The following is a 27,540-nucleotide window of genomic DNA, read 5'->3' on the forward strand; positions in this document are numbered from 1 at the left end:
ATAATTTGCATTTATTATTTTAAAGGATGACAACTCAAAATGTATTCTTTTCTGACCAGCAGCAATTTAGAATGTTAGCACACTGCTTCACAGGGGCTGTGGTTTCATTGCATGTGTGACGTTGTTGAGGCACATGAAGACTCACTTTATTAAATCTGCCAGTCTGGCTGCGTTGTTTACCAAAGGTAATACCCAGCTAATATAGACAACAAACATAATTCATAATGATATAAATGGGACAAAAGTGTGAGTCCAATGGGCAAAATATGCATTATATTTTGCACATTTATGTTTGTAACGATTTTATTTAAGTACATAATTATAGATTTCCATGCGTTCCTGAACATGTTTTGTTAAAGAAAACTGGATGAGCAAAAACTGAATGGTCTAACAGGATAATAGTCAAATAGCTTGAATTCTGAAGCTAAATGGGGAATTAGGAAAAACAGAAATAGTAACACCTTACAGAAACCACATAGTCAAAAGCACATGAAGAATGATGGGTTGCTGTGTGCCTGACTGAGATTATACAAACTTTATGTTTCTTCCTGAACAGGTTTTCTGGCCAGCATCAACAATCAAAGTTGAAGAATGCAAAATGGCTGGCAAAGATCCTACAGTAAGTAGTTGAAGAGCACACACACACACACCACATAAAAACACACACAATAAATATATGTACAGCACCCTACTTACATACATCATGTATGTGCAAACATACCTACTTCCACACACAGTCATATTACATACACACACACAGACACACACATTCATACATACACATGCACATCACACACATACTACCTACATCATACATTCAGTCATTACATATACCACATACACACAAATATCACCACACACACACACACACACACACACACACACACACACACACATACGCATGCGCCAACTACTTAGTCTTCAGATGTATATGGTGTGAGAGCAGACTGGGATTAATGGTGGTGGTGATCCTTGGCTGGACATATTAAAAATGTAATGCGACAAGCCTGGAATTCTTGGGCCATCTGTAACTTTAGAATTCCTGACTGGTTAAACTTTCCTGCCTTGCTTTCATTATTTAATGCAGACACTTTTCATGATTGATTTCACCAATAAACCTTTTTCTGAGTGACTCCAACCTACAAAATTCTCAGCGGGCTGCTGGAAGAATGTTAATGTGAGCGCCTGGAGTAGCTTCTAGATGCTATGGGAACTATTCCTAGGATTCTCAGTGAAAAAACAGTTGTGAGCCTGCACATTCCAGATAAATAAGTCCACAGTGATGAACAGTACATTTGCCAATTGAAATAATTACCAACCAAAATGAAAACAGATATACACATAGACAAATGTGAAGTGCAACACTTGTGCAAATTGGAGTCCCTTACACCAGCTTCAGTGGAAAGAGTCAAGCAAGGAACCTATATTGATTTCTATGAATGACTTTCTGTCACTGACGTCAAATTATTCTTGAATATTCCATAAGAAATGCTTGGAACTGATTTTTCATCAACACAATACTGCATATATATCATTTACATTTTTCCCTCAAATCATGAAAAATATCATAATGGACCTAAGTATCAAAAATATACACTGTCATAAATAATTTTGTAAAAGACTCCTGTTCGCATAATTCTAGTTACTAAATATATAATTTTTATAAACACAGACTTAATTTTTTTAACCCTATCTAATTGAAAAAATTAACTTGCCTTTAGTGAGCAGGAAAATAGATTTAAATTAAGGAATGCAATAGAAATATGGCTATTATATAGAAAATCTATTGTGTTTATACACACACATCCAGGTTTGAGAGGATCATATGAAGTAGTAGCCTCAACTTTGTGTTCAGAAATGTTTGGCTGACCACACAAGAGATTCTGAAAGGGTTAAATGTAAGTGCTCTGGAGAGGCACTGAGACAAGTTAGTCATGGGGGGGGAGGCGGGAAGACTAATTCATAATGAAATAATTTTTTTAGTATGGCTGACTCTCAAGGTAGTGTCTGATCTAAACTTCCAGAAAGGCTGGGAAAAGTCAAGGCAAGAGCCTTAAGCAGCTCTTTTTGACCTATAGGTCATCACCCCTTTGGGGAATCAACAACCCTTTCACAACGATCACTTAAGACCACTGGAAAACACAGGTATTCACATTGAGATTCATAAGAGCAGCAAAATTAGGATTATAAAGTAGTAACACAAATAATTTAATAGTTGTGGTCAACACAACATGAGGAACCGTGTTAAAGCATTGCCGCAGTAGGAAGGACCCCTACTTGAGAGGGGTCCTTAACCATCTGTGTATTATTCCACAAGCGTTCTTGGGAACCATGACTAGGAGTGACTCAGCTCTAATGCTTACATTTTCAATTTTATATTTCATTCAGTTAACAGAACTTAAAAGAGGAAGAAGAAACATGAGAACATATAGTTACAATCTAAAGGAAATTTAGAGGGTGGAAATCCAGGCGAGGGGGGAATGCACATTTTGTTAGCCTTTCAGGGAAAAAAAAAACAACAAACAAAACAAAACAAAGCAGGGTGCTGTGCTGTGGAGAATGAAGATTTCCTTAAGCTATTCTTCTAATAACTGGGCATGAGTTGAGCCATTCTCCTTCCTCTGCTAGTGAAGACATTTCCCACTGAAGCATGTCTGATCATGTCTTCCTTTGACCACAATCATATCCCATGGCGATGTTACTGAGTTTCCAGATGTTTTGTTTAGGAAGGTTTGCATTTCCCATTGACTGCAGTTGCTGCAGGGCAAGTATGTAGACTGTAGATACGTTTGTATACTCCTTTTCTAAAAAGTGATCTTTATTCATCTCAAGCATCTAGACAAGTCATTTGACCCCTTTCTCCCTTTGGCAAAATGGAAATCTATTATGTGATAATTAAAACTTATCTGATAAAATCTTCAGTATGGGCTTAACATTTCCCCACAATTTTATTATGCTGTAATATCAAGCATTAGTATAGTGAATTTACACAATTGAGAAGTCATCCATGACGAGATCTGCCCTACGCATTTTTATGATTAAACAGGAGAGGTTTTTGCTTTTCCAGATAAAAATGTTGAGTTCTGGGAAATAATAATCTATGAAATTCTTTCAACTACCTACTTTATCTGTGTAGAAGAGACTTTGTAATGAATACGTCTTGTGTCCTAGGTGTGCAGTCCTTACAGAGACCTCCTGTTGATCTGGTGTCAAGGAGAAAAGGCCAGTAGGAACTCACCAATGAGAAACAGCTAGAACATTCTATAGACAATGTATTTTATTTTAATTTTCATTGACACCAAGTGTTTGCAAATATCTTCACACTGTTGAAATAGTTGCTACCCAATAACATAGCATTTCACCTTTTAAAACATAGTACTCGAGTATTTTTTATTAGTAAAGTTTCACACATGTTTTGGCTGTAGCCATCCTCCTCCCACAGCTTTTGCCAATTCACCCTGATTGACTTTTTAAATGCTGTGAAAACCAGTGATTATGAACAGTTTTTGTGTTAATGAGGTGAAGGCAGTATGCATACGTGGCTTTTCAATACACGAGAATGATTAGACATATATGTAACAATTATGAGACACCATACTCAAATTTAATGGAACAAACCAGGCGCTGTTCTATGTGTTCCATTCGAATCTTGCAAGCTATTCAGTTATGCAAAATAGAAATTGAAAAGAGTCGTGATTTAAAGATTAAGAAACTGAGCAAGTAAAGAGAATGAGAACCTAGTTCCGAGTGTTGCAGTAGTGAGGGCCATGGCCCTCGTCTGGTGGAGAACAGCAACCCTAGACCCTGAACTTCACAGCGAAATTGCATGTCTTGCTGGGAGAGAACAGAAGGGCTACAAAGACACAAGACAAATAACAGTGGAGCTGGGATATTTCGCAGAGCTTGCTTTGATAGGTTTGAGAGAAACCATGCTAAGTATATCTTTTAACATTACCCTGTGTTTCATATCAACAATAGGAAGCTTCACTTAAGTTAAATCCTCTTTTTTCCCCCCATCCTTTTGATTTATGCTGTATCTGAGTATTAACTCCAATTGCTCGGGATTTTTGAATTTCAAACCATCTTCTGAGACCTTCTGGTCACGGTACACTGGCTGTTCTCTAGAAAATCCTCTCTTACCACTGCTGGACTTGGTGTTCCTTCTGTGTGTGCTCCTGAAATGCCCTACCATTTACTGCACCGACTCTTAATAATATGTCTCTCTGCACTAATTGGAAATGCTGTGTGGCAAATGTCATTATCCACTATGCCCAGATTTGCATCTAGAAAACTTCATCAAATCTAAACAAGTTCGGAATAGCAAGGAAGGCAATTAAGCAAGGGATTCTGTTCAAAGAGCTTATTAGGCACTGGAGTTGTGACATGGTAGATGAGGAGTTTGCTAAGGCTCTTAGACTAGCAATCCCTAGAGAAAATGTATGTATTTCAGAAAAACAGTTTGCTACGTTTTTCTTTTAAATATATTTATCGTCTCCTAAGTAAAATAGAAAGTGGGAGTAAAAGTCCAGAAAAACAACAGAAAGAAATCAGAATTCATATTACAGAAATTTCATTTGTATATGAAATTTATATCAAATTGTAAATAAACTTATTTTTAAAGGAGATGATAGGAACATAGTTTAGTTTACAAGTGTATGCCTAGCATATAAGCCATCCTTTGTGTCCTATCCCAATATTATGGAAGCCAAGCATGGTGGCACCCTCCTTTAATCCCCGCCCTTGGACCAGAGGCCTAGTTGTCAGTAGGAAAGGAGTTAGCTAAAGGGCAGTCAGTGCTACAGAAGACACTTTCCCAAGATAAGGGGCAGGAGAGTCAAATCCAGCAGCATTTTAAACATTACACCAGATAATAAATATTCTACAATAATTATTTATATTGAGGGTAAATTATCATAGTGGAAATACAGCAAATTTTCTGTTCAATTAAAGAGGACATAGGCTATTTTATTTTAATCTTTTAACCGACAGAAGTTAACTTCATAAAGTAATGACATAGGTCTGTTTAAACATACAATGTGGAGACTGTAGGTATAGTTCTTGAATTGGTTCAGCATAGATGATGGTCTTCTCATTGGACAAGGATGGAAGGGATGCTTTCCATTACCTGACAAAAACCAGGATAAACATACCTGGTGTTGCAGTCTGGCTCAAAAATACCCCTTACAAGCTTGAGCTCGAATAGCTCACTTTTCATTTTGTGGCACTATTTTGTAGGTTATGGTGTTTTTAGAAGGTGCCCACTTGACATAATAGGTCACTAGAGATTTCCCTTTGAAAATTGTACCCTTCTTTGATTCTAGATTTCTTTATCTCCTTTTTGGTCCTTGCTGTGTGAATGCTTGCTACCACAATCTCCCACGACTACAGAGCCATTTTGCTATGCTTTCTACAATGTGATGGACTGAAATATTCATATATACATAATATGCCTGGGTATTATATATATGTATAGATATATACATACACACATATATGTGTATGCATATATATACATATATGTAATAGTATGATCCATGGAGCCATTATAGGGTTTTTTATTTTGCTTATTATTGAAGTGAAATCCCCTTATACATGTAATATACCAAAATATATATGTGTGTATGTATATATACATATGCATGCACATGTATGTTTTAGGAGTCTCTTGGACAACCCTGACCAAGATAGGGAATGCTCTTGAGATCACAACCCTAGCCAAAGAACACACCAAATGATTATCAAATACCAAAGGATCAGCCTTCAAATATATATATGTAAACACTCACATAATCACAACATCAATTACAGAAAAGAAAGTCCATGAATTTGAAAGAGAGTGAGGCAGAGGTACTTAGCAAAGATTGGAGGGAAGAAGGAAGGAGGAAGTAATGTAATTATAATCCCAAAGAAAATGAAGACGGCATCTTTGGTATTTATTTCCACTAAAGTGCCCAATAGCAAATCTTTTACACATTAGTATTGTGAACAGAGCCAGCACTAACTGGGAAGGACAGATGGCCTGCCCAAATAAAAGTGTTCCCACAGCCTTATTAATATATTGCTCAAAGCAAATGTTATTACTGCTATTTTACTGATGCAAAATTTGAATCACAGAAAACCTATATAACTGGCTTATTAACACATAGAAAAGCTTAAGCCAAGGTTTCAATCCAGGTCCCTGGCTCTGGGGCCTGCTCATTTGATTATTACACATTCCTATCCGAATCTCTCCTGCCCGTGTGAAGGCAATGGCATGATGACAGAGCCACTCCAATTGTTCCTTTTCTCATGACACACTTCTGGGTTACACTTACCCCTCTAGGACAGTCACTCGAAAAAGAAAAAGACAAAAAGAAGAAAGGTCTCACCAACTCATGTAATTGTTTTACTTTTGCATTTTTTACATGCGTGTGTATATGTGTATGTGTATCAGTGTGTGATTGTGTATGTGAATGTAACTCCCTGATGAGGCCAAAAAAAAAAAAAAAAGAAAAGATGTCCAATACCCTGAAACTAGAGCTATGCACGGTTGTGAGCCACCTAATGTGGCTCAAGTCTCATGAAAAACCTACGGTGCTATCTCTCCAGCCCCATGCCTTGTTTACTGATTATGTGATTTTCATTAGGAAAATTCTTTTTTTTTATGCATCTTTAGTGCAAAGACTATTCTGCAAGACCCAGATGAAATTATACTTCTGCTAAAACTTTATACCGAGTTCATATATGAATGTGTTCATGTATGTTTTAGTATGCAATCCCATGACGGCTCCATGGATCCTACCATACCGTAGTATATATGTTCCAGTCCTCTATTTGAATGGAGAAAGTTGTGGTGGGATTCACGTGTTGCTAAGCCTAGATACAGTGCCTTAACGAATATTTGTTGAAGAGAATTTACACCACAGTTTAGGTGAGAAAGAAGGTCAGAAACTGGTGCTCGGCTGAGAGATGATGGCGGCTGGCAATGATCAGCTCAACTGTTCAGCATCACGTTGTTCTGGGGAGGAAGAGGTGTTAGGCTGACTGGGTATGACGGGGTAAGAGATTGTCTACTGATAGCAAAAATGCTACAGAAATCCGGACACTGGTAGTGGCCACAGTTTCCATCTGAGGTTGAGAAACTCTATTTAGTCTCTTTTGGAAATCAACTTTCTTATTAATAAATCGAAAGTCGGCTACTTAATTGAAATATTGCTGTAAGAGTTAAGGAAATCTATGTATGTGGATGAAAATCTTACAGACATGAAGATACTAGGTCTGTGTAAGTATTAAATACTGAAAAGAAAAGTGGGTTCTTAATGCATGCATGTACGACAATGTACAGAAAAGCATGAATTAAATATTATTCATGTGCTTCAAAATCTTCCTTATAGTAGCTCCCTGTGTGAATTTGGCAAATTAAAAACAACAAGAGCCTCTGTGGTTTATTTTTCTGAAGGGAACTGAGTTTTAGAAAGACAAAAAAAAAGAATTCACGTAAAGCCATTAAGAAATATGCACTTAGAGCACATGCCAGTTACAAAGCTAAATACTGAGCATCCTGGGAGGTACTAATGATAAAATATATAACATAGTTATATATTATAAGACACTTAGACATATGTGATAACAAAAGTATATCCATAATAGACACATGCAGAAATTTGAAGTGATATAGTTTTATCTCAAATATAAAAATATGTTGTTGACTTTTTCCTTTTAGTATAGCAACAATTTATCAGAGAAAATTGTCTACAGATCCTAAGATAAGGCAAATGTAACCTTTCCTCTCTAAATTTGCACTAAATTCATGTTTTATCATGAGGTCATCAGTACAAAACTCCAGAATGACTGATCATGAATGTGAAAAATATAAGCATGGGTCTCTTTGCTCACAAATCTTGACATAAGGCATGTTATATACACACCACTCTTCGGTTTTACAGTTTCTTCAGGGTATTATGTTATCAACTCTAGCTATATAATTCATCTCCAGGTAAATATAAAAATAGGTGTCAAGCACAACACTGTATATTTAACAAAGATCATTACTGCCTTAACATTAAAATAAAGTGTGTAGCCTAGAATTTAAGGATTAATTTCTTTGACATTAGAATTAAAGACTGATTAATAGTATGATTAATAGTACATAGTAGAAACATCTTAAAATTCTCATCACAAAAAGAAATTTATACTGTTTGACAAGTAAAAATAAATATTAAACAAAACTGATGGAATATATAAAATAATATAAATGTTTAAATCAATTTTATCTCCTATTTTTGCATTGTACTTTGTTCTACTTTGTAGTAACATAAATACTGGCTATGCAACACACCTAGATAGGAAAAAGGAACATGTATTGTAGACTATCCAGGGAGACACTACTTCTTGAAATATTTTATAGCCTTTATTAAACAAATTATACTTCAGAGGAAAATTTTTCTATAAAAGTCTTTGAGAGAAAATAACTTTGTACAGGTATATCCTTCTGTCTCAGGCTTGATTAATTTATAATCAGCAAAAGTAATGAGCATTTCAGTGACAAAGCTTGGGATGATTAATTTGGCCACAGAGAGCTCACTAACTGCTGCAAGGTAGCAGGAAATTTAGAAGCACAGCAATAACATCCTTGCCAATTTAGTTTAACTAGAGTCAGATGAAAAACGGTCTTGGAAAAAAATGAAAAAAGGTATTTGGTGGGGACCCAGGGTAGAGAGAATGATTCCACCATTCTTCATAGAAGCAGCAGCTTTTCAGATATTGTAAGGTGGCTTTCCTCTCTCAGTTGGACAGGGTAGCCTTGTTCACCATTGGGAACTCATGATAGTATGGAATGTGAATGAACACAACTTCGCTTCAAATATGTCGTGTGTGTGTGTGTGTGTGTGTGTGTGATAATTTAAGGAAAACTAAGCACACAAGTAGTGGTATGTTTGTACTATGTTTTTTTCGTTTATTTGGTTTTGTGTGTGAATGTATTTGTGGGAGCAAGTGCAAACACAAGTAGAGGGCTGAGAATAAGTTTTCAGAGGTGTTTTTCTAACACTGTGCATTCTGGGGATGAAACTTGAGACTTTAGGCTTCGTGGAACGCAACCTTAATCATCAATCCACCTTGCTGGCTGGACTCGACCACATAAAAGGATTAAGCTTGTAGAACAAACGCTAAAGTTTAGAGCATACATACTTATACAGGATCGGCTTGGATGATAACTGAGCAGTTACAGCACTTATGATGCAAATGGCAAGTGTGAGGACCAGAGTTCAAATCCAGAGAGGCCGTGTGAATGCTGTTCTGGCTGGGCCTTAAGCCTGGCCACCTGTCATCGTAGTGCTCAGAGGGTAGATGTGAACCCAGAATTGACAGGTATGGATAACGTGAGTTCAGTTGAGAGGCTCTGACTCCGTGATAATGTGCATAGAGATAGATGCCTGACATTAATATCACATCTCCATGCACAAGCACACATGTGTGAACACGCATAAACATAAACACACACCCACACATACACAAGAAAATTATCAACAAAGACCTCAAACGGAGTATGAAACATTTCAACATAAAAAAACAAAGATCATTTTTATCAGTACATGAAGTTGGCTGCTTGTTCCCAAAACAGATGAATGGAATAAACCAAGCTGTTCTGTTATTGTTATCTTTGAAGAGGTCCCTTAACAAAAGCATTGAGTAGTTAGAAAGTGAATATGCAAATGATATCTAAACCAGATAGATGGGTGTGTTGGGAACATTTTCATACAAGTCTTTGGATTAAATAGGAACAGCAATGTTTGTTCACCCGAACTCTATAAGAATAGAAGATTTGGTCTATCCTGTTCACTGAAAATGCCCGGAGTTCTGAAATCACCTGGCTTACGTTTTTCAAATCTCAGTTGAGGTGTAAGGTCCTCTTTCTGCAATAGTGTTGGAACTACTGCTGAGTAGCTAAATATTTCAGGATGCCAAGTCTCAACTTTTGATTTCTTATTTCCGTAAGTTAAATGAGTGTTTGCTGAGGGCTTTTACAGGTTTAGGAAATTTCTCTAGGATACAGACGAGAGCAGGTATCACGTCATGTCTACCTCCAACATCACATCTCAGGCTAACAGAGCTGCCGTGGGTGGAAACAGGGCACGGTCTCACTAGCTCTTTTCCTTTTGCCAGCATGGCTGTGGGAATTTCGTCCGTGTCATCCAGACCTTCAACCGTACTCACCTTTATGTGTGCGGGAGTGGCGCTTTCAGCCCGGTGTGCACTTACCTAAACAGGGGAAGGAGATCCGAGGTAAGCCTGGGTGTTAATGTCTGAAGCTTGACAGTATTTCAGAGTTAAAAATGTGGGAATTCAACGACAGTAAAATATTATCATGTTTTTACACACACATGAATATATATCATTTTGATTTGGTCTGCCAATGCAAGCTAAATTACACTCTTTTGTCTTTCAAATTAAACATGTTTACTTGTTTCTGAATATACAGGTTGTAAAATAAAGGAAAATGATAAATTTATAATTGTATTAAATGTAAAGCACTAAAGTACAGAAATACTGTGTTTATACTTGCTTTCATAATTATATATATATATTTATTCTCATGTTTTAACTTCAGTACACGCTATGCCTATGTAATTTAAGAGGTGTTTAAGGCAGGATATAAAATGTTTTGTTGAAGAAAGCTTTGTAAGTTGATAAATCGTGCTTTTGTTTAAAACTAACATTACCCAATGCTAGTTCATTCTCACCTTACTCTTTTATTCCATATGGTGATACGAGTTGTTACAGTGCCTAATTAGTGATACTAGTTAGGCAGTCAACTCATATACTGTCAACTGTAAGGTCATCTGGGGATCTGTGGTGTCAAAAGCTGCCCTGTTATCCCAGGACGGTGGCTGGGACTAGCGCTGTGCAGAAATAAGGAGCCGTCCCCATTCTCCATTCCTTCAATCAGCTGCATTATTTCACTTAAAACATTATTTTAGAAGCTACGTTATTGAAAACTACATTCAGTTTGTTATTTAACTTAAATTTAGAAAGTCCGGTTCTTAAGTCATGTCTTATTTGACTGTTAAAGATAAGAATTATGGGAAAACCCACATCATCACTATTAATATTCTTTATAGACTCTTCTTCAGTAAAAACCAATTTACTTTGCTTCTAATGTTGAACAAAGATTTTGCTGTACTCCATTTTATTGAATTGCATTTTGTACATATACTTTATAAATACACATATATAATTAAATGAATATAGTCATTGAAGATTAACTGAATAATTATCATTGGATCTCAGATTTTTTTTTTAAATGGGGCTAAAAATTCTACTGAAATATTCACAATCTTAAAGGGAAAGTAGGCCTTTTGGAAGCATGCTGCCGGATGCACTGAGCTGAGCGATAGGGCCACATGCATGTGATCAACGTCAGTTCTGCTAGTTGATAAGCACGTGTGGTCTTTTCATTTCTAGTGTCTTTGTCCAATTCTCTCCTCGGCATCCTAGACTTCACTGTAGAGGTTGTTTGCCTCCAAGCTTTGTGAATAAAATATTTCTCTTAATTTCTTTCTGGCAAGTTTGCTATTTGTATATTGAAAAATACTGGTGAGGACCCGATGAACATGAACTTCCTACTCACTGTTGATGGGAGCATAAACTCACAAGATCACTTAGAGAGGTCAGCATGGAGGTTTCTCTAAAAGACTAAAAGTGACCCAATGACCTATGACCCAACTTTTCTACTTTTGGATAGATATCCAGAGGATTCTATCTTGGTTTCTTTTCTGTTGCTGTGAAAAATACTTTGCAAACAACAAGATACTAGAGAAAAGGTTTAGTTAGCTCCATGCCATTGTGATAGGGAAATCCTCCCAGCAGCACTTGGAAACAGCTAATCATATTAACTTTGAAATCAAAGGAAGAAAGATAAATACTGCGTGTTCAACTCCCAAGCAGATCATAGAATTTAAACTTTATACGTGTAGGGGCAGTGGGTCTTTAAAATGAAAATGGATTATGATGGGGAAAGAGACATGGATGGTAATGGAATACCTGAGGAAAGAAATCTGTAAGGGAAGAGTACCCCATGGCAGAGGGGTGTGGGAACAGGTGAATGGACCTAGATGAGGATTAACACGGTAGGTACAGAAATGCCATATTAAAACCAATTCAAAACTTATGAAAATTGAAAGTATTGAATTTAATATTGTTAATCAAAAGAAAAATGCAAGAAGAAAGGCTTAATGATCTGGGAGGAATAGAGCTGAGTTCTTAGGAAATTAGATGAAGAGCTTTATTTCTGCTTGAAATAGATGATTAATATTTCACCACATTTCCCAATGTTGACTTTGACTAGACTGTAATTATAATCACACAGAGAAGAGGGGGACTGAGTAATGGAGAAATGGGCCATCAGAGAACACCTGGTATCTGTTTCATCAATTACTCCAGTGCCAACACTGGCTTATCTAGGGAAATCTGTTTCTGCCTCTAGGATCTCAACCAAGATTATTAAATTTTCTTATTTTCTTTATTCTTTGTAATTATTATCTTTGGAAAGCAGATGTGCTAGGTGTCAGGAGGCTGAATCTGGATTGTTTTGACTCCACTTAGCTATGATTGCCTATGATTGATTTATGGACTCCTCTTCTTTAACCATTGTTATCACAGATACATAAAAATGAATAAGCGTGTGTGTGTGTGTGTGTACACAACTTGCTGGGTCTCTTCAGTGTTGCATTGTGTATCTGCTTCTAGGGTGGAAGCACAGTCCATTTTCTTGATTCAGTCACCTTATTTTATATTTTCTTTCCCAAATCACCCTAAGGAAGAAGTATAATCAGTCATTTCGTAAGCAGAGTTCTGGTCATTTTATCTATGCATTCAAAAAATATTATGAGACTATATTTATCCAGGATAGTTTTCAAAAACTTAACTTGATAATTACAGTTCTCCATCATCTGACGTAATCCACAGAGTGTCCATTTTTTTTGCCTTTGTATTTCAGTAATAGTTTGTACTAAGTTGATAGATGGAAAACGTCAGCATCGTTATTTATAAAATCACTCTCTCAGTGTTGCTTACTGTGTACCAATTAATTGATGCGACTGATAATCCTGTCGGTCCTATTCTGTCTCTCTGCACACTTCTTCCACTAAGCATTGAACAGAATCTTACACAACTGATGTCTGTATTTTGTTCTCTTTAGTTTCCATCTTTCTCATTCGGAATCTAAGTTACTCAACGGCCAAGACTTCTGTAATCTTGCTTATTGTATCTGTAGTGTTTGCGTAATCTTAGGGGAAACAGCCAATGACCATTTAAAAAAAAACAGATAATTGAATAGATTATATTTTAATATACATTACCATTTTAGATCTTGTACAATGTGTTGCACAAAAATTAAGTAGTAATATGGAATTTTAGTTTTTAAAAATCTCATTTTAGAAACATTATAATCATTGCATACATTATTCCACGGTTGTTACTTTTCTTCCTTTTTATAAGGTTCTACAAATACATCTATTATATGTATAATGATTTTAGATTTTCAAGTGACTTTTGATGATGTAGATCTAAGGAGAACTCACGCTTATATCTAACTCATGTGCATGGTTTACAGCTCTCGGGGCTTTAAAATGGGATGAGAGTTAGCCCTGCTAAAGTTCTAAGTTAGGTTAGAGCCTAATTTACAGATGGATTCTACTGACAGGACAGCTGAGTCTTAATATACAAATTGGAGACACAGGAGTAGGAAGTATTTATAAAAATATTTTTATTTATTAAATAATGCTTGTTTATATAAATCTGGTATAATTATATTTCATTGTATTTATGATACCGTATCATTATCATCTCATACCTTTTTCTATTACAAAGGACCAAGTTTTCATGATCGACTCTAAGTGTGAATCTGGAAAAGGGCGATGCTCCTTCAACCCCAATGTGAACACTGTTTCTGTTATGATCAGTAAGTAGAAAGAGAAAGAGGGAGGGTGAGCTAAATAATAAAGAACCCACACAGCATATAAATTAGTTAATGTATTTACAAATTTTAAAGATGACTATTTTAAAGTTGAAAGCTCTGCTCATTAGTGATAGTGAGCAGTGGGGATTTACAATCTGTGGTTTTATGACTAATGAACTACAACATGGGGAATAATTATATGTTGTATTGATCTAATAGTCAAATTGATGCATGTTTACACATAATAGATATTTAAGCAAATATTTAAACAGCTGTACTGTTTAAAATGTCTCATTCTTATCTTTGCTATCACCCTCTAAAATGTTGCCATGGGCTTTGTATCCTTTCTGGGAAGGAGAAATTGATGACAAAATGCCTATCATACCAACTCTTTAACTGGTGGTGTCTAGTTCAAAACCTGGTGAGCTCATTTTAGAAACATTTCATTCTGGAGTCTGCCCTATCCAACAGGTATTTTAGGAAATATTTAATGAGAACAGATGCATACATATAAGTTAAATAGCTAAACAGGTCACTTATGACAAATTGGACAGCTCATTTAATTTTAGACATAGTTTTTTTTTCCCTATCACTATTTTTTACAGCACAATTACTGATGAAAAAGTGGGCTGTGTTTATGTTATTATAAATCTTGTAGACTAAAAGATCAAATTGTGGAGTTTTAATGATTAGTTTGTATATAAATATTTTTATAATATTAATTTAGTTTCTGTATAATCAAGAAATAAATATGGTAAAAGTATTATGCCCATCGTATTAAGTAAAATATGAGATGTTTAATATGTAATGAGTACTTTTAGGACCATAGCTTATAACTCATTTTTTATGCCTTATAAAAGAAAATGTGAAGATTCAGTATGTTGAATGACATCATCCTAAATTCAAGTTTTTTGCTTGCTTGCTAAATTTGTAAACAGAGACTGCTGAGACTTGAAAAATCACACAGAAACTGTATTAATTGCAAGACTCTTTGGCCTATTAGCTCAAGTTTCTTGTTAACTAATTCTTACATCTTAAATTAACCCAGGTCTATTAATCTGTGTATTGCCACAAGACTGTAAACTTCCGGCATGTCTTTTCCTTCAGCAGCTACATGGAGTCTCCTTGACTCCACCTACTCTCCTTCTATGTCTCTATTCAGATTTACCTTTACTCTGATAAGCCATTGGCCAAAACAGCTTTATTCATTAGCCAATTAAGGCAACACATATACAGAAAGATATCCCACATCAAAATTTAGAACAAGTAGTCCTTGGATTTGGTTTTATAACTACAAAGTTATCACATTAACAGCCTATTAAAACTAGACCTTTTTAAATTTGGTGAGCAACAGAAACTAATTCATAACTAACTAATTCATAACGGCAAACCTCTTCCAACAATTGGGATGATGTATTAAGTTAAACCTCCTTGAACTTTAAAATAAGTTCAAGAGGCATCGGATTATCTCTGACAATGGCTCCTTTTTCATAGATGAGGAACTATTCTCGGGAATGTACATAGATTTCATGGGAACAGACGCTGCTATTTTTCGGAGTTTAACTAAAAGGAATGCAGTCCGAACTGATCAGCACAATTCAAAATGGCTGAGTGGTAAGGAAGCATTTACTGCATTTTCCCCTTTGATGTCTTGTCTTCAACTAACATTTAATACTACACTGATAATATGGAAAGTAGTTAAAAACTAAAGTTTCGGGCTTTGACGTAAGTAGTCCTAATTCTATATTCTACGTGCCAAATAAATAGCCATCATTTTTATTCCAATTTTTTGATTTATTAATGATGATAAAATTGTCATAAACTAGGTAAATACAAATGTCAGTGGCACCCATCATGCCTACCTCCATTTGCTAAATGGTAATATATTCCAGTTAAATGTGGTTTTAGTTATTGTAATCACTTTTATATTTCCATATTTCTAAATTGAAGAATTCTACCAAACTCACATCTTTAGATATTTCTGGTGGATCATACACAGAAACTTTTTGTGTTTGCTTATGTTAATAAGCTAAAATTACAGAAAGTGGCATATCACTGCTTCAAAACGTCACTAATTTTAAATTGTGATGGTATGATTACTTTATGATAATCCTTGTTTACTTGTTTCAGACTCTCAAGGTCATTAGGTACCACACCATGAAAAGAGGCTAACTTAATTTTACTGTGTGATTCCAGTCTGTTTCTGTCATGCAGAGGAGGAGGAGATCACTGAGCGCTTGCCATTCCAGCCTCAGGAAACTTGCAAACTCACTCTAAATTGCCTGTTTAGTCAATGATGCAGTTTAGCATGAGTCCCCACAATTAAGCGTTGTATCTCATTGATTGGTCAGCGATGAAAGCATTGGTTGTCTTGCCTTTTCCAGTTATTCCCCCAGTACTTCTGAAAATAGAATATTCTAAAAAGTTGTTTTGTTCCTGAAATAAGGAGACCCTCTATGTCTACACTGACTACATTTTTTTCTTTGAAACATTTCCTATTCCTTTCATTTGCTGTATTTTAAGGAAAAACAGAGTCAAAATTTGATACTGTATCAACTTTCTTCTTCTTCTTCTTCTTCTTCTTCTTCTTCTTCTTCTTCTTCTTCTTCTTCTTTTCTTCTTCTTCTTCTTCTTCTTCTTCTTCTTCTTCTTCTCTTCTTCTCTTCTTCTCTTCTTCTTCTTCTTCTTCTTCTTCTTCTTCTTCTTCTTCTTCTTCTTCTTCTTCTTCTTCTTCTTCTTCTTCTTCTTCTTCTTCTTTCTCCTTATCCTCGTTCTCCATCTTCCTTCCTCATCTTCTTGTTTCTCCTTCTTATTCTTCTCCTTCTCTCCCTCCTCACCTTCCCCTCTTCCTCTTCTTCCCCTCCTCCTTTTTCTCCTCCTATTTTTCCCTCCTCCACCCTTACTGCTTAAAGTTATTTCTTCTTTTTCCTTTAATTGAAAATAGATTATTTTCATACAACATATTGTTTGCAGTTTGCCCTCCCCCCCAACTCCTCCCAGTTCTTTATACCTCCTCTCTCATCCAGCTCTACCCCATTTCTGTCTCTTATAAGAAGACAAACAGGCAAAAAAGAATATTAGTAAAATAAAATAGAATATTGTAAAAGGAAAATAAATTGGGATAGCACAAAACAACGAATGAAAAAGAACCAAAGAAAAATCACAAGAAATTTATATAGATGCGAAACACACAGAGCAGTTCTATGAAAATATAAAGCCAGAAGCCATGATGTATATTCAATGGACCTGTAAGATAAAGCAAAAGCAAAACAGCTCCCTCATTGACTTAATATTAGGGGACAAAGACCCTTCAAAGATGTGTTGGTTATTGACTGCTAGACATGCCCTTAGTGATTTGCTTCTCCAGTGAGACTCTCTTGAATAAAACTAATTTTTCAATTGCAAGTGACTATCCAATGAAGAAAGCTATCTGGTTCGTATTGGACCTTCATATTCATATTCTGTTTTAATTAAGTATATATATATATATATATATATTCAAATGTAAACACCAAATTTAAAAACCAACATAAAAGTAAAACAAGCATTAAATTCCATAGAAATAACTGCTAAAATAATATTCAAGTTACAAAGAATTTTTATATTACTATATATTTCTCTCTCTCTCTCTCTCTCTCTCTCTCTCTCTCTCTCTCTCTCTCTCTCTCTCTCTTGAGACAGGGTTTTCTTGTAGGTTTGGGGCCTGTCCTGTCCTGGAACTAGATCTTATATACTAGCCTGGCCTCAAACGCACAGAGATCCACCTGCCTCTGCCCCTGAGTGCTGGGATTAAAGGCATGAGCCACCACCACTCAGCTCAATATTACTATATTTCTTAAGTGTCCTTCAGACAGAGATAAGCTTTTGTCTGTCACACTAGAGTTATGGTTTGTTATGTTTGGCACTCTCTTTGAGGTATGTTGATATACAGTGACTGCTTTTTGAAATTTCGCCTATGAAGAGTGAATTAATCACTGTTGGGAAATGAATGCATTTGTTGTCTGTTTCAAAGAGCAGGAGGGTTTTGCCATGGCGCAGGCCTTTAATCCCAGCACTTGGGAGGCAGGCGGATCTCTGTGAGTTCGAGGCCAGCCTGCTCTACAAGAGCTTGTGTCAGGACAGGCTCCAAAGCTACAGAGAAACCCTGTCTCGAAAGACTAAAAAAGAAAAAAAAAGAGCAGTAGGTGGCTTTTATCATTCACACAATCTTCATACTTCTTTTGCAAGAACCTATGTTTGTGGATGCACACGTTATCCCGGATGGTACTGATCCAAATGATGCTAAGGTGTATTTCTTCTTCAAAGAAAAGCTGACAGACAACAATAGGAGCACCAAACAGATTCATTCCATGATTGCCAGAATATGTCCTGTAAGTGCACTGAAATTTTTAATTAAGGAAATAATTCAAATTATGTAATATGCTTTCCAATATTTCAGTGTTTTTTTTTTTACCGTTTACCAACAAATAAAGTAGAAAGGAGAATGTTATAGAGTATGCATTTCACAGTTTTTGTGAGACAATTATACCACATTTCAGTAAAAATATTTAGGGAGATATTTTGATTGTTTTTTTAAACATAGAAGTAGTTTTGGATAATTTTGCAATTCCATTTGCTGTGTTGCAGTCAAACAAATTACCAGAGAAAACAAAATAATTCTTGTAAGTAAGATACAGCATAATGTCAGTAAAACATAATTATAAAAAAAGGCAGCATGCAACAGTGTAAATTAAGAAAATATTTTGTCATTTTAATAAGTATCAGTATATAAGCCCTGCAAAAAAAGACACTGAAAAAAAATTCTGATCCAATCTATTGTATACTTTTTTTTAGACTTTTTTGGCTTATTTGTGATAATTTCATTTGTCAGATGTATTTATTGAAGTAGCCAGTGTTTGTTTATCTTTAAATATTGGGATATTCTGTTGACTCATCTGTTTCTCAATAATTTGAGTCAATATAGCAAAGTTAGCAGGAATAAAAAGATTGTTGGACATTGAGGAAGACAATAGTCACCGGTAGACAATATGAAAGAGCAAAAGTCCATGCCCTGTGCATTTGCCTGGAAAATGTATGTAATAAATCAGCCACTGGGAAATACAAAGTATAAGTGAACATGCTGAGGTGGGCAGGATAAAATAGAATGATCTGGAGGTTTCGGATGTGGGATATGCCCACTCTCCTGAACATAGTAAGCTCTGAAAGCTACAACTGTATGCAGTAAATTTCATATACATCAAAGAGAACAAACATTTGCCTTGGCAAGTGGCAGTTATTTATTCACCTGATATAACATTTTATGTTGTATATTGTAAAAATTGAGTCATATACTTATATTTCCATATAGTTCATTTCTTGCTGATACCGTAGTATAAAAGATCAATCAAAAAATACTAAAGATCCTAGTTGCTTTTTTAAATTGAGGGTAACACTTTCTAAACTTTAGATAACCATAAATTAAAAACCAGCGTTCCAGCTGAATTTATAATACACAACTGTTTCTCCAATCATCTGAATTGTGTTTGTATAATGGTTCCAGAATGACACTGGCGGACAACGTAGTCTTGTCAACAAGTGGACCACATTCTTAAAGGCAAGACTTGTGTGCTCCGTCACAGACGAAGATGGCCCCGAGACACATTTTGATGAATTAGGTGCGTGGATGTGACAGTGGGCACTGTTTTTGAGAAGGACTTTATGAGCATCGTGTGTCTTACTAAAGTCTCAGATAGGAGCATTTTCTCTGTATGGTAACAGTGTAAATGGTGTTCCACCTTGGGAGGGAATTGTCAATTGCTCAGCGGTGTCCTTAAATATGTTAGTAATTTCTTCCACCATTGAATGCACTGTTAAAATGCTAAGACTTTAATGTGGGGGGGTGGTGGAAAGACTTCTAAAATTTATATACAGGTAATGGCATGTTTGATCATTTATAAATGAATTTATAATATATATTTATAATATTCTGATCTAAAGCAATTTAAGTTTAGGAAACTCTAAATCAAAATATTATACACTATTCATTTAAGTTCTTATATTTTTCAACTAAATAAGTGTATACACAAACATACATACACACATATATATGTAAGTTCTACATTAAATAGAAAATTTCATAAAGTTTTAAAAAAGTGTTATTATAAATGGCAAGAATTATGTTCCCAGCTTAGTTCTTCTTGATGATTCTCACTAAGTGTTCCTTTTATGAGAAGAATCTTATGATCTGCAGATCAAATAAGGACTAATAGTTTATTGAAAAATGGTTTTCTGTAGTTGAAGTACCTTGTTAATGCATCATAACGCTGTGACAGCTATTTAGACATATCTCTTTTCAAATACTATCCATTGAAATGTATAGCTTAGTCAGTCTTAGATTTTGAGACATATGTTGAGGTAAACAATACATATCTATTACAAACTGCAAAAATGCACTGATTCTAAGAGTTATAAATAAATCTGAAGGGGGCTATTTCTCACCTTAAGAAACATTATCTGTTATATGGTCATTGGGTCTTCAAGACTCAAGATTCATGTTTTATTTTTACTGTATTATAAAAGCATCTGTCTCTGCTTATGACATACATTAAAGTCTTATTGTTAGATGAATTGTTAGATAAAATAGTCTTGGAAATCTTGAACGTAAGTCTAAATAAAGTTTTCTTCCTACAAAGGAGGTTTTATATCTTTTACTTACCATGCAAAAGTTTCTTCAGCATTACAACTTCAAATCATAGATTGAAAGAAAACTGCTAGTTGAGTCATTTTTCAATTAAAATGAATGTATCATCAACAGAGGATTTTGAGGAATTGCAGAATCAAGCAACAAGAAAATATCTGTGGCATCCCTACCGCGGAGAGCATGGTAGGGCTTTGCCTACTCTACAGACTCACGGTATCAAGGATTTCAAAGTTCTAGTCTATAGTTTCCATTTGGGGTTTTCCCCTTAGTGTTTATACACATACCGCCATTTCCACAGAGACACAGTCTTTCTGAATGCTCTCAGTGGCAGGCTCGCATTTGATTTATGCTACCAAGCGCGTATCACCACATTTATAACAAAGTGGAGGGATTTTCCAGTAATACCTTCTTGAGGATTATTTTTCATAGTTGAAATTGTTGTATTAGGATAATTCGAAATCGGCAACTGGCATTTGAGAAACGTTAAAAGAATATGTTTTCCTTTTGATAGAGGATGTATTTCTGCTAGAAACTGACAATCCGAGGACTACCCTTGTGTATGGCATCTTCACCACGTCCAGGTAATTATGAAACAGCAGCAGCTCTTTCAGTAAACAACAAATGTTTTCACTTTGCTTGCTTTTTCCAGATCACTAAGACACATTTGATCTCAACTAATGTTTACAAATGCATTTTGAACAATCATATGTTGTTCTACGGAAGAAATAAAGTGTGAGTTGAATAGTAGAAGTAAAATGCTTGAAGTATTTGTTGACATAACAAAGTTAAAGACAAATGGCTCTAATAAAATCAGAATCTATGGTATTGGTGGTGAAGAATATGTTTCTACCCTGTATTTTAGCAGTGGTAGCATAAATATATATATATATATATATATATGTAGAAGTCATGGAAGAGTATATGTTTAATTATTTACATTTTTTATAGCAGACATGCATTATTAAAACTAAAAAAGAATATTTTTGATTTGAATTAAAATAACTTCACTTCATCACTAAAGTGATGGCTTTGAGAAGGTGACAAAAGCTGGACCGGTTCTGTTATTCTGTAATATGACAATATTTTTGCATTTTAAAATAGGCTTAATATTTTCTAGCTTTTCCTGGAGTCCAATGGCAGTTGCAAAAATACAATTGTGTTTTGCAGTGCGTTTCCCACATACATGATACTTTCTGTGCACATATCAGTCTATTAATTTTGTACTAGATGTTACTCTGAATTCAGCCTAGTACTCCAGCCAAGTCTTTTAAATTAAAGGGAATGGTGAATAGGTTCCTTTTCATTTATTAGAAAACTGCAAAATGGTGATAGGAAATATTCTTTTCTAGGTGAGTTTTAAATGTGGTATAAGTGTCTGGGGTGAATCTTCAGTAAAAAAAAAAAAAAAAAAAAAAAAGAGAGAGAGATCTTATTGTTCGTACATGAGGCCCTGAGTTAGATCCCTGACACCTATTTAAATGCCAAGTATGGTGGCATTTCATATAGCCCCTCATGGGATAGAGATAGAGAGAGAAGGAGAGAGATGTTCTAGGGAGCTTGCTGGCAGGCTAGTCTTACCAAAATGGCCATCATCAGGTTCACGGTGAGACCCTGTAGGAAGGGAATCAGGCCAGCAGTGACAGGGGACAACACCTGGAGTCTTCCTTTGACTTTTGCGTGCACAAGTACAGGTACACATGCCTGCATGTAATGTGTATACACACACCCACACTCATACACAACATACAGAAAAGAGAAAGAAAAAACCATAAAGTGTGGTGCAATTACTGCTATGAGCTTTTCAAAATCAAAGAACTGCCAGGAACACCGATTATCAGTCATTGAGGTCTACACCCCAAGGTGCCCCGGATGTCCAGGATGGTATGCTGAGCTAATGAATAAATCCAGCAAATGAGTAGCATCACTTTAGTTTATTACAAAAATGAATGACAAGATAATAAAAAATCTAATAAAATATTGGTTTCGGTCAAATACTGATTTTAATAAAAATTTTCTAGTTTATATTTGTCAAAAATTAGCTTGACCATTACACATTAGAAAGTATCATTTTTACCTACTGATGTTAATAGTTAATGATTAAAGCTTTATTTCCATCTAAAACTTTTTAAATTAGCCTTCTAGTTTGGAGTCACTATTAAGTAAAAAAAAATATGATTTCATTTGCAAGTAGTTATCAGTTGGAGATTTCCTCTGGGCTAGGGATGCGGGTGTGTGTCTACTTCCTCCTGAGGGGTTACTGGAGACGGCTGGATTAGGGCAGAATGTTACAAGATCACTCATTCTGCACCAGTGGCTCCAGGTCTCTGGGCTGATTCCCCACTGCTGGAGGAAGCTTCTCTACTGCTGAGCAAACCATTGATCTGCTCCCCTAACCAGAGCGCCCAAATCCACCGGCACAAATAAAAGAGATTTTAGAAAAAATAAAACCGATTCTTTGCTTTCATTTTCAGCTCTGTTTTTAAAGGATCTGCAGTGTGTGTGTACCATCTATCTGATATTCAGACTGTGTTCAATGGGCCTTTTGCTCACAAAGAAGGCCCCAATCACCAGCTGATATCCTACCAAGGCAGAATTCCATATCCTCGCCCTGGCACTGTAAGTACCCGTGACACTTACTTTTATCTTATTTAAGCAGAAACTTCATTTACAATTATTAAATATAGCTATGGTCCTCTGGGTACGCTCATTATGATTTTCAACTTCATGGTTCTAGCTTAATTTTTGCCTGGTTTGAGATGTGCTAATACGTCATATACATTATAAAAGTGAGATTTTGTAAGTGCTATAATTAATAGCATAATCTCACCAAAATTCTAAATCACCTTAGTAAAGTATGGTAGATATATTTTTTTTTTCTAATTTTAAAGCCCTCACTTTGAAATTTTCAGAGGGAGACTTAATATGCTAACACTAGTACCAACAGTGCTCCCCACCTTTCCTTTCTTTTGTTGACACAGTCTTTACTATGTAGCCTTGGTCAGTTTAATCACTAAGTAGACCAGGCTGGTCTTGAACTCATAGAGATCCACCTGCCTCTGATTCCCAAGATCTAGGACTAAAGGCAAGCTCCAGCATACAGTACCTGCTAGCTGTTTGTTTGTTTGTTTAGTAATACTTGTTTACATTTTTACCTTAAGAAATTTTGTTGTAGATAATGATACTCTCATGAATATTAACCTAGAGATAACTGTTACCTGCCCTTTTGACATATGTGTCTGCTGGAATAGCAGCTGTTAATTGAAAAATTAATCAGGAAAATTTTCAAATCCTTGAACCAAATCAAAATGAAAGTATAACTTTCCAGAACCTTTGGGGCTGTGGCTAAAATATTACTAAAAGTGACATTTATGACTGTGAATGTTTACATTAAAAAGTCAAAACAGACCTGGAGAGATGGCTTGATTGTCATGATTACCTGTTATTCTTGCACAGGACCCAGGTTTTCACATGATGCACAGACAGACATATAGTTGGGCAAAACTCTCACACATAAAATGAAATTAATAAATCTAAGTTTTAAAAATGGACTAGAATTAATGGCTCAGCAGTTAATATCATTTGTTGCTCCTGTAGATGACTCAGGTTTGATGCTTAGCACCCATATGGAGGTTCACAACTATCCATTCTTTCAGTTCCAAGTGTAGCAATGTTCTTTCCTGGCCTTACAGTGACTAAGAACACACATGATACACATATATACACCCAGGCAAAACACTGACAGATCAAATAAAAATAGCTTAATCTAATATAATATCAGAATACCTCAAATAACCTACCATGTGCTTAAAAGTCTTGGAAAAATAGTACAAAGGCAAATTCAGAAACAGTAGGCAGTGAGGTAAAAAAAAAAAAAAAAAGGTCAGGGTGTGTGATTTGGTTTGGCTTTGTTTTTCAAGACAGGGTTTCTCTGCACAGTGCTGACTGTTCTGGAACTCTGTAGACCAAGCTGACCATGAACTCCCAGATCCACCTGTCTCAGCCCCACAACTGCTAGAATTAATGGTTTGGACCCCCACCAACTAGTATCTTGGCAGATATTGATGAAATACCTATAAAGAACAGAACATACAATCAATCAACTACAATGCAGTCAAGAGATACCTAAGACTGACTAATCCCTAGCTGAACTGACAAAAATGAAAGGAAGACAATATAATTAAACTAGGGAGTATTCTAACAAACTTAACATACTTATTAGAGAAAATGGTTCCATCCCAGAAATCTTGATAAAGTCACATATGATCTGAAAGAGTTAAATGACGAAAGCACAAACAGATTAAACAAGCTATAACACACAAGGAGACTGAAGCAGCAATAGGAAAAAAATCAAAACAAAACAAAATAAAATAAAACTCCCAAGAAGAGAAGGACCAGATGGATATATTCACTGCTCCTTTCCAACAAACTTTTCTGGAAGAGCTGACAAGAGTATTGATCAAGCTGTTCATAAAAATAAAAAAGAAGGCACACTAACAAAATAATTCCACTAAAGTATTCTCTTGAAGCTAAATCAGATAAAAACACAATGGAATAAAACAAAACTGTGGGCTGCTCCCACTGACAAACACAGATACAGATATTCTTTTTTACTTTTCATTTTTATTTATTTTTCTCTCATATAATACAACCTGGCTGCAGCATCTGCTCATTCAATTACTCCCAGACCTCCCCTCCCCTCTTCCTTCTCTTTTTCCCTTCAGGAAAGAACAGTCCTTCCAATGGATAGATACTAAACTCAACAAAGTACAATATGATTAGGCACACACCTCCATACAATATTAAAGGGGTCAAGGAAAAAGGTCTCAAGAGCAGGCAAAAGAGTCAGATACTCTTGTTATTTATTTCTAAAAACACTGTATTTAAAATGGTACAGTTAATTATGTCTAACAAGTAACTTGATTAGGCAGAACACTGACTAATTGCTTTTACAACCAAGGAAAACAATCAACAGATGTAATCATCTCAGGGCCCTTCAACTGATAGCAGGTATGGAGCAAAGGTGACTTAGGAGAGAAGGGAGGGAAAGGCTGAGAAAACTGCATGTGAGTTAAAGTCTCTCTTTGCTTTGTTCAAATTATTTCATGCATTCCCAGAAGACTAACTGCTAACTGATTCAAAGGTAAATTATGCTTTTTAAATGACTAGAAGTTGGGCTAATTGAACCTACACTTTCATTCAGAACAGTAACAGGTAGTTGCGGTTTGGTGTACTTTCTCCAGTGTGTGAGCAGTTAGTACAGAAGCAACTGACTTGCAAACTCAGAAAAACTCACCCCCTCCCTCCTGTAGCTTATGGTTGCATTCATTGAATTGAGGCCTCAGAATCTCATGAAGGCTGTTCTGAAACCAGATTGCTCCTGTCTCCTGAGTATATTACTTATTCCTTTTCTCAACCAAGGACACCCACGCCGTTACTTGAAATTAGCCATGGTCAAGATATTGTGCAACTGAAACACGCCTCATTCTACCTATGGCTCTTCCCCCATGTGACATCTTAAAAGCCACTTTGACATGTACACAGGGCTTTAAGTATCACATAGAAAACCACTCCATCGAAAAGCAATAATTGTGTACACTGCGGTAAGAGACCAACCCTTTTCCACAAATAAACCAATGCTAAATTAGAAAATTCTGCTAACAGTCCCATTTTTTTTTTTAAAGCCCGTAAGAATAAGCATTTTCCGCTGTCCGAAAACAGTGTGGAATAAGCCAGGGATTAGTGATACACACATCTGGAACAGAATCCTTGCAAAATGGGAGTAATCAGTACTTAAGACATTTTTCTATAATGTGGTTTCTTACATCTGGTATTGAGACCACAACAGCTCCTTTAAATCCAGAAATTGTCAGATGAGTGATCCTTGGGGAATCAACAGGGCAGGATGGAGAAATGACCCTGGAACTCCTCCTAGAGAAGTATGCTTCCCCAAAGAACTGGTCGCTCCACCCTGAGCCCAGCAAAACAACATGAAGTCAGCTTTCTTACTCAGTTGCCAGTGGCTGCCTCAACCCTATGCTTCCTACTTCTGTAGCCAGAGGATATTCAGCCAAGTGAACTCCACAGTCCTCTTCCTCTAGGTCAAGAATGCTGTCTCTGTCTCAGAAGTCTTCCCAAGGAGGAATCAAGTGTGATTGTCATTCTTCATTTCTCCACAGTAGTCTGGTTGCTGGGTCAACCTCATAAATATATAACTGTGTTTTTACATAAATGACACGGGCAGAAATCCTATACCCTCCTTCTCAGCTTCCCTGTAGGGGTTCCTTCAAAGCAGGGTACGTTGCTGTCCTAGCGAACAGCCCAACCAGCAAGCACACGTAAGTGCTGGGAGGGCTGCCAAGTGTGTCATAATGTTTTCCCCTAAGTACTCTCAGTTTGTGGAAGAAACAAGACACCACTGGTATGTCGCAAAGGGCAAGTGAGACTGCAGACTCTGTGGCTGAGCTAATGAATTACCTTATCCTGTCACAGTGAGGGTGAGGCTTCTGTAGACTTCTTCATAGCCTGCACACCCCACTGAAGCAGAACCTAACAACGCGATCATTTTTAACTCCCATTTCGGGGTGTCTCGGAACCATATCCACCAGCATCCTAAGGAGAACAGTTCCCCCAAAGAACACAGCCTCTGTTTCTCTTCCATACTGATACTAGCAGTCATATTTGCTCACTCTCCTAACTTTGTTTTCTTTTTTTTTTCATTTTTGAGATTATAGTTTAATTGGATTTCTCCCCTCTCTGTACCCCCTTCAGGGCCCATATACCACTCCCTACTATTCTTCCAATTCACAGCTTATTATTTCACTAATAGTTGCTTCATGCTTATCTATTCATAAATATTACCTATTCAGTCCTTTAATGTTATTTGTATATTTATTCCAGTGAGGTGTGTGTGTGTGTGTGTGTAGGT

At 36.1% G+C, this 27,540-nt stretch overlaps 2 protein-coding genes across 5 annotated transcripts in view; one reads left to right on the plus strand and one right to left on the minus strand.

Moving 5' to 3' along the window:
* Sema3c (semaphorin 3C) overlaps positions 1-27,540 on the plus strand; it is a 150,008-nt gene that overhangs the window by 74,307 nt on the left and 48,161 nt on the right. For 3 of the 4 annotated variants that reach the window (XM_050139805.1, XM_050139804.1, XM_050139806.1), the window contains exons 4-12: positions 557-619; positions 10,144-10,263; positions 13,849-13,939; positions 15,431-15,550; positions 18,164-18,306; positions 19,476-19,590; positions 20,730-20,828; positions 21,127-21,196; positions 23,087-23,231. In XM_050139805.1, coding sequence (XP_049995762.1) covers positions 557-619; positions 10,144-10,263; positions 13,849-13,939; positions 15,431-15,550; positions 18,164-18,306; positions 19,476-19,590; positions 20,730-20,828; positions 21,127-21,196; positions 23,087-23,231 — 966 coding nt within the window. The remainder of the gene's footprint in view (positions 1-556; positions 620-10,143; positions 10,264-13,848; positions 13,940-15,430; positions 15,551-18,163; positions 18,307-19,475; positions 19,591-20,729; positions 20,829-21,126; positions 21,197-23,086; positions 23,232-27,540) is intronic. The other variant, XM_050139807.1, reaches the window with a different exon arrangement.
* Cd36 (CD36 molecule (CD36 blood group)) overlaps positions 347-27,540 on the minus strand; it is a 203,043-nt gene continuing 175,849 nt past the window's right edge. The window contains exon 17 of the transcript XR_007591253.1: positions 347-357. The gene's annotated coding sequence lies outside the window, so the exon portion shown is untranslated. The remainder of the gene's footprint in view (positions 358-27,540) is intronic.

Source organism: Alexandromys fortis, unplaced genomic scaffold (genome assembly GCF_014885135.2).
Source record: "Alexandromys fortis isolate MF-2015 unplaced genomic scaffold, M_Fortis_MF-2015_v1.1 scaffold_38, whole genome shotgun sequence".
In the NCBI taxonomy this organism is placed as follows: domain Eukaryota; kingdom Metazoa; phylum Chordata; class Mammalia; order Rodentia; family Cricetidae; genus Alexandromys; species Alexandromys fortis.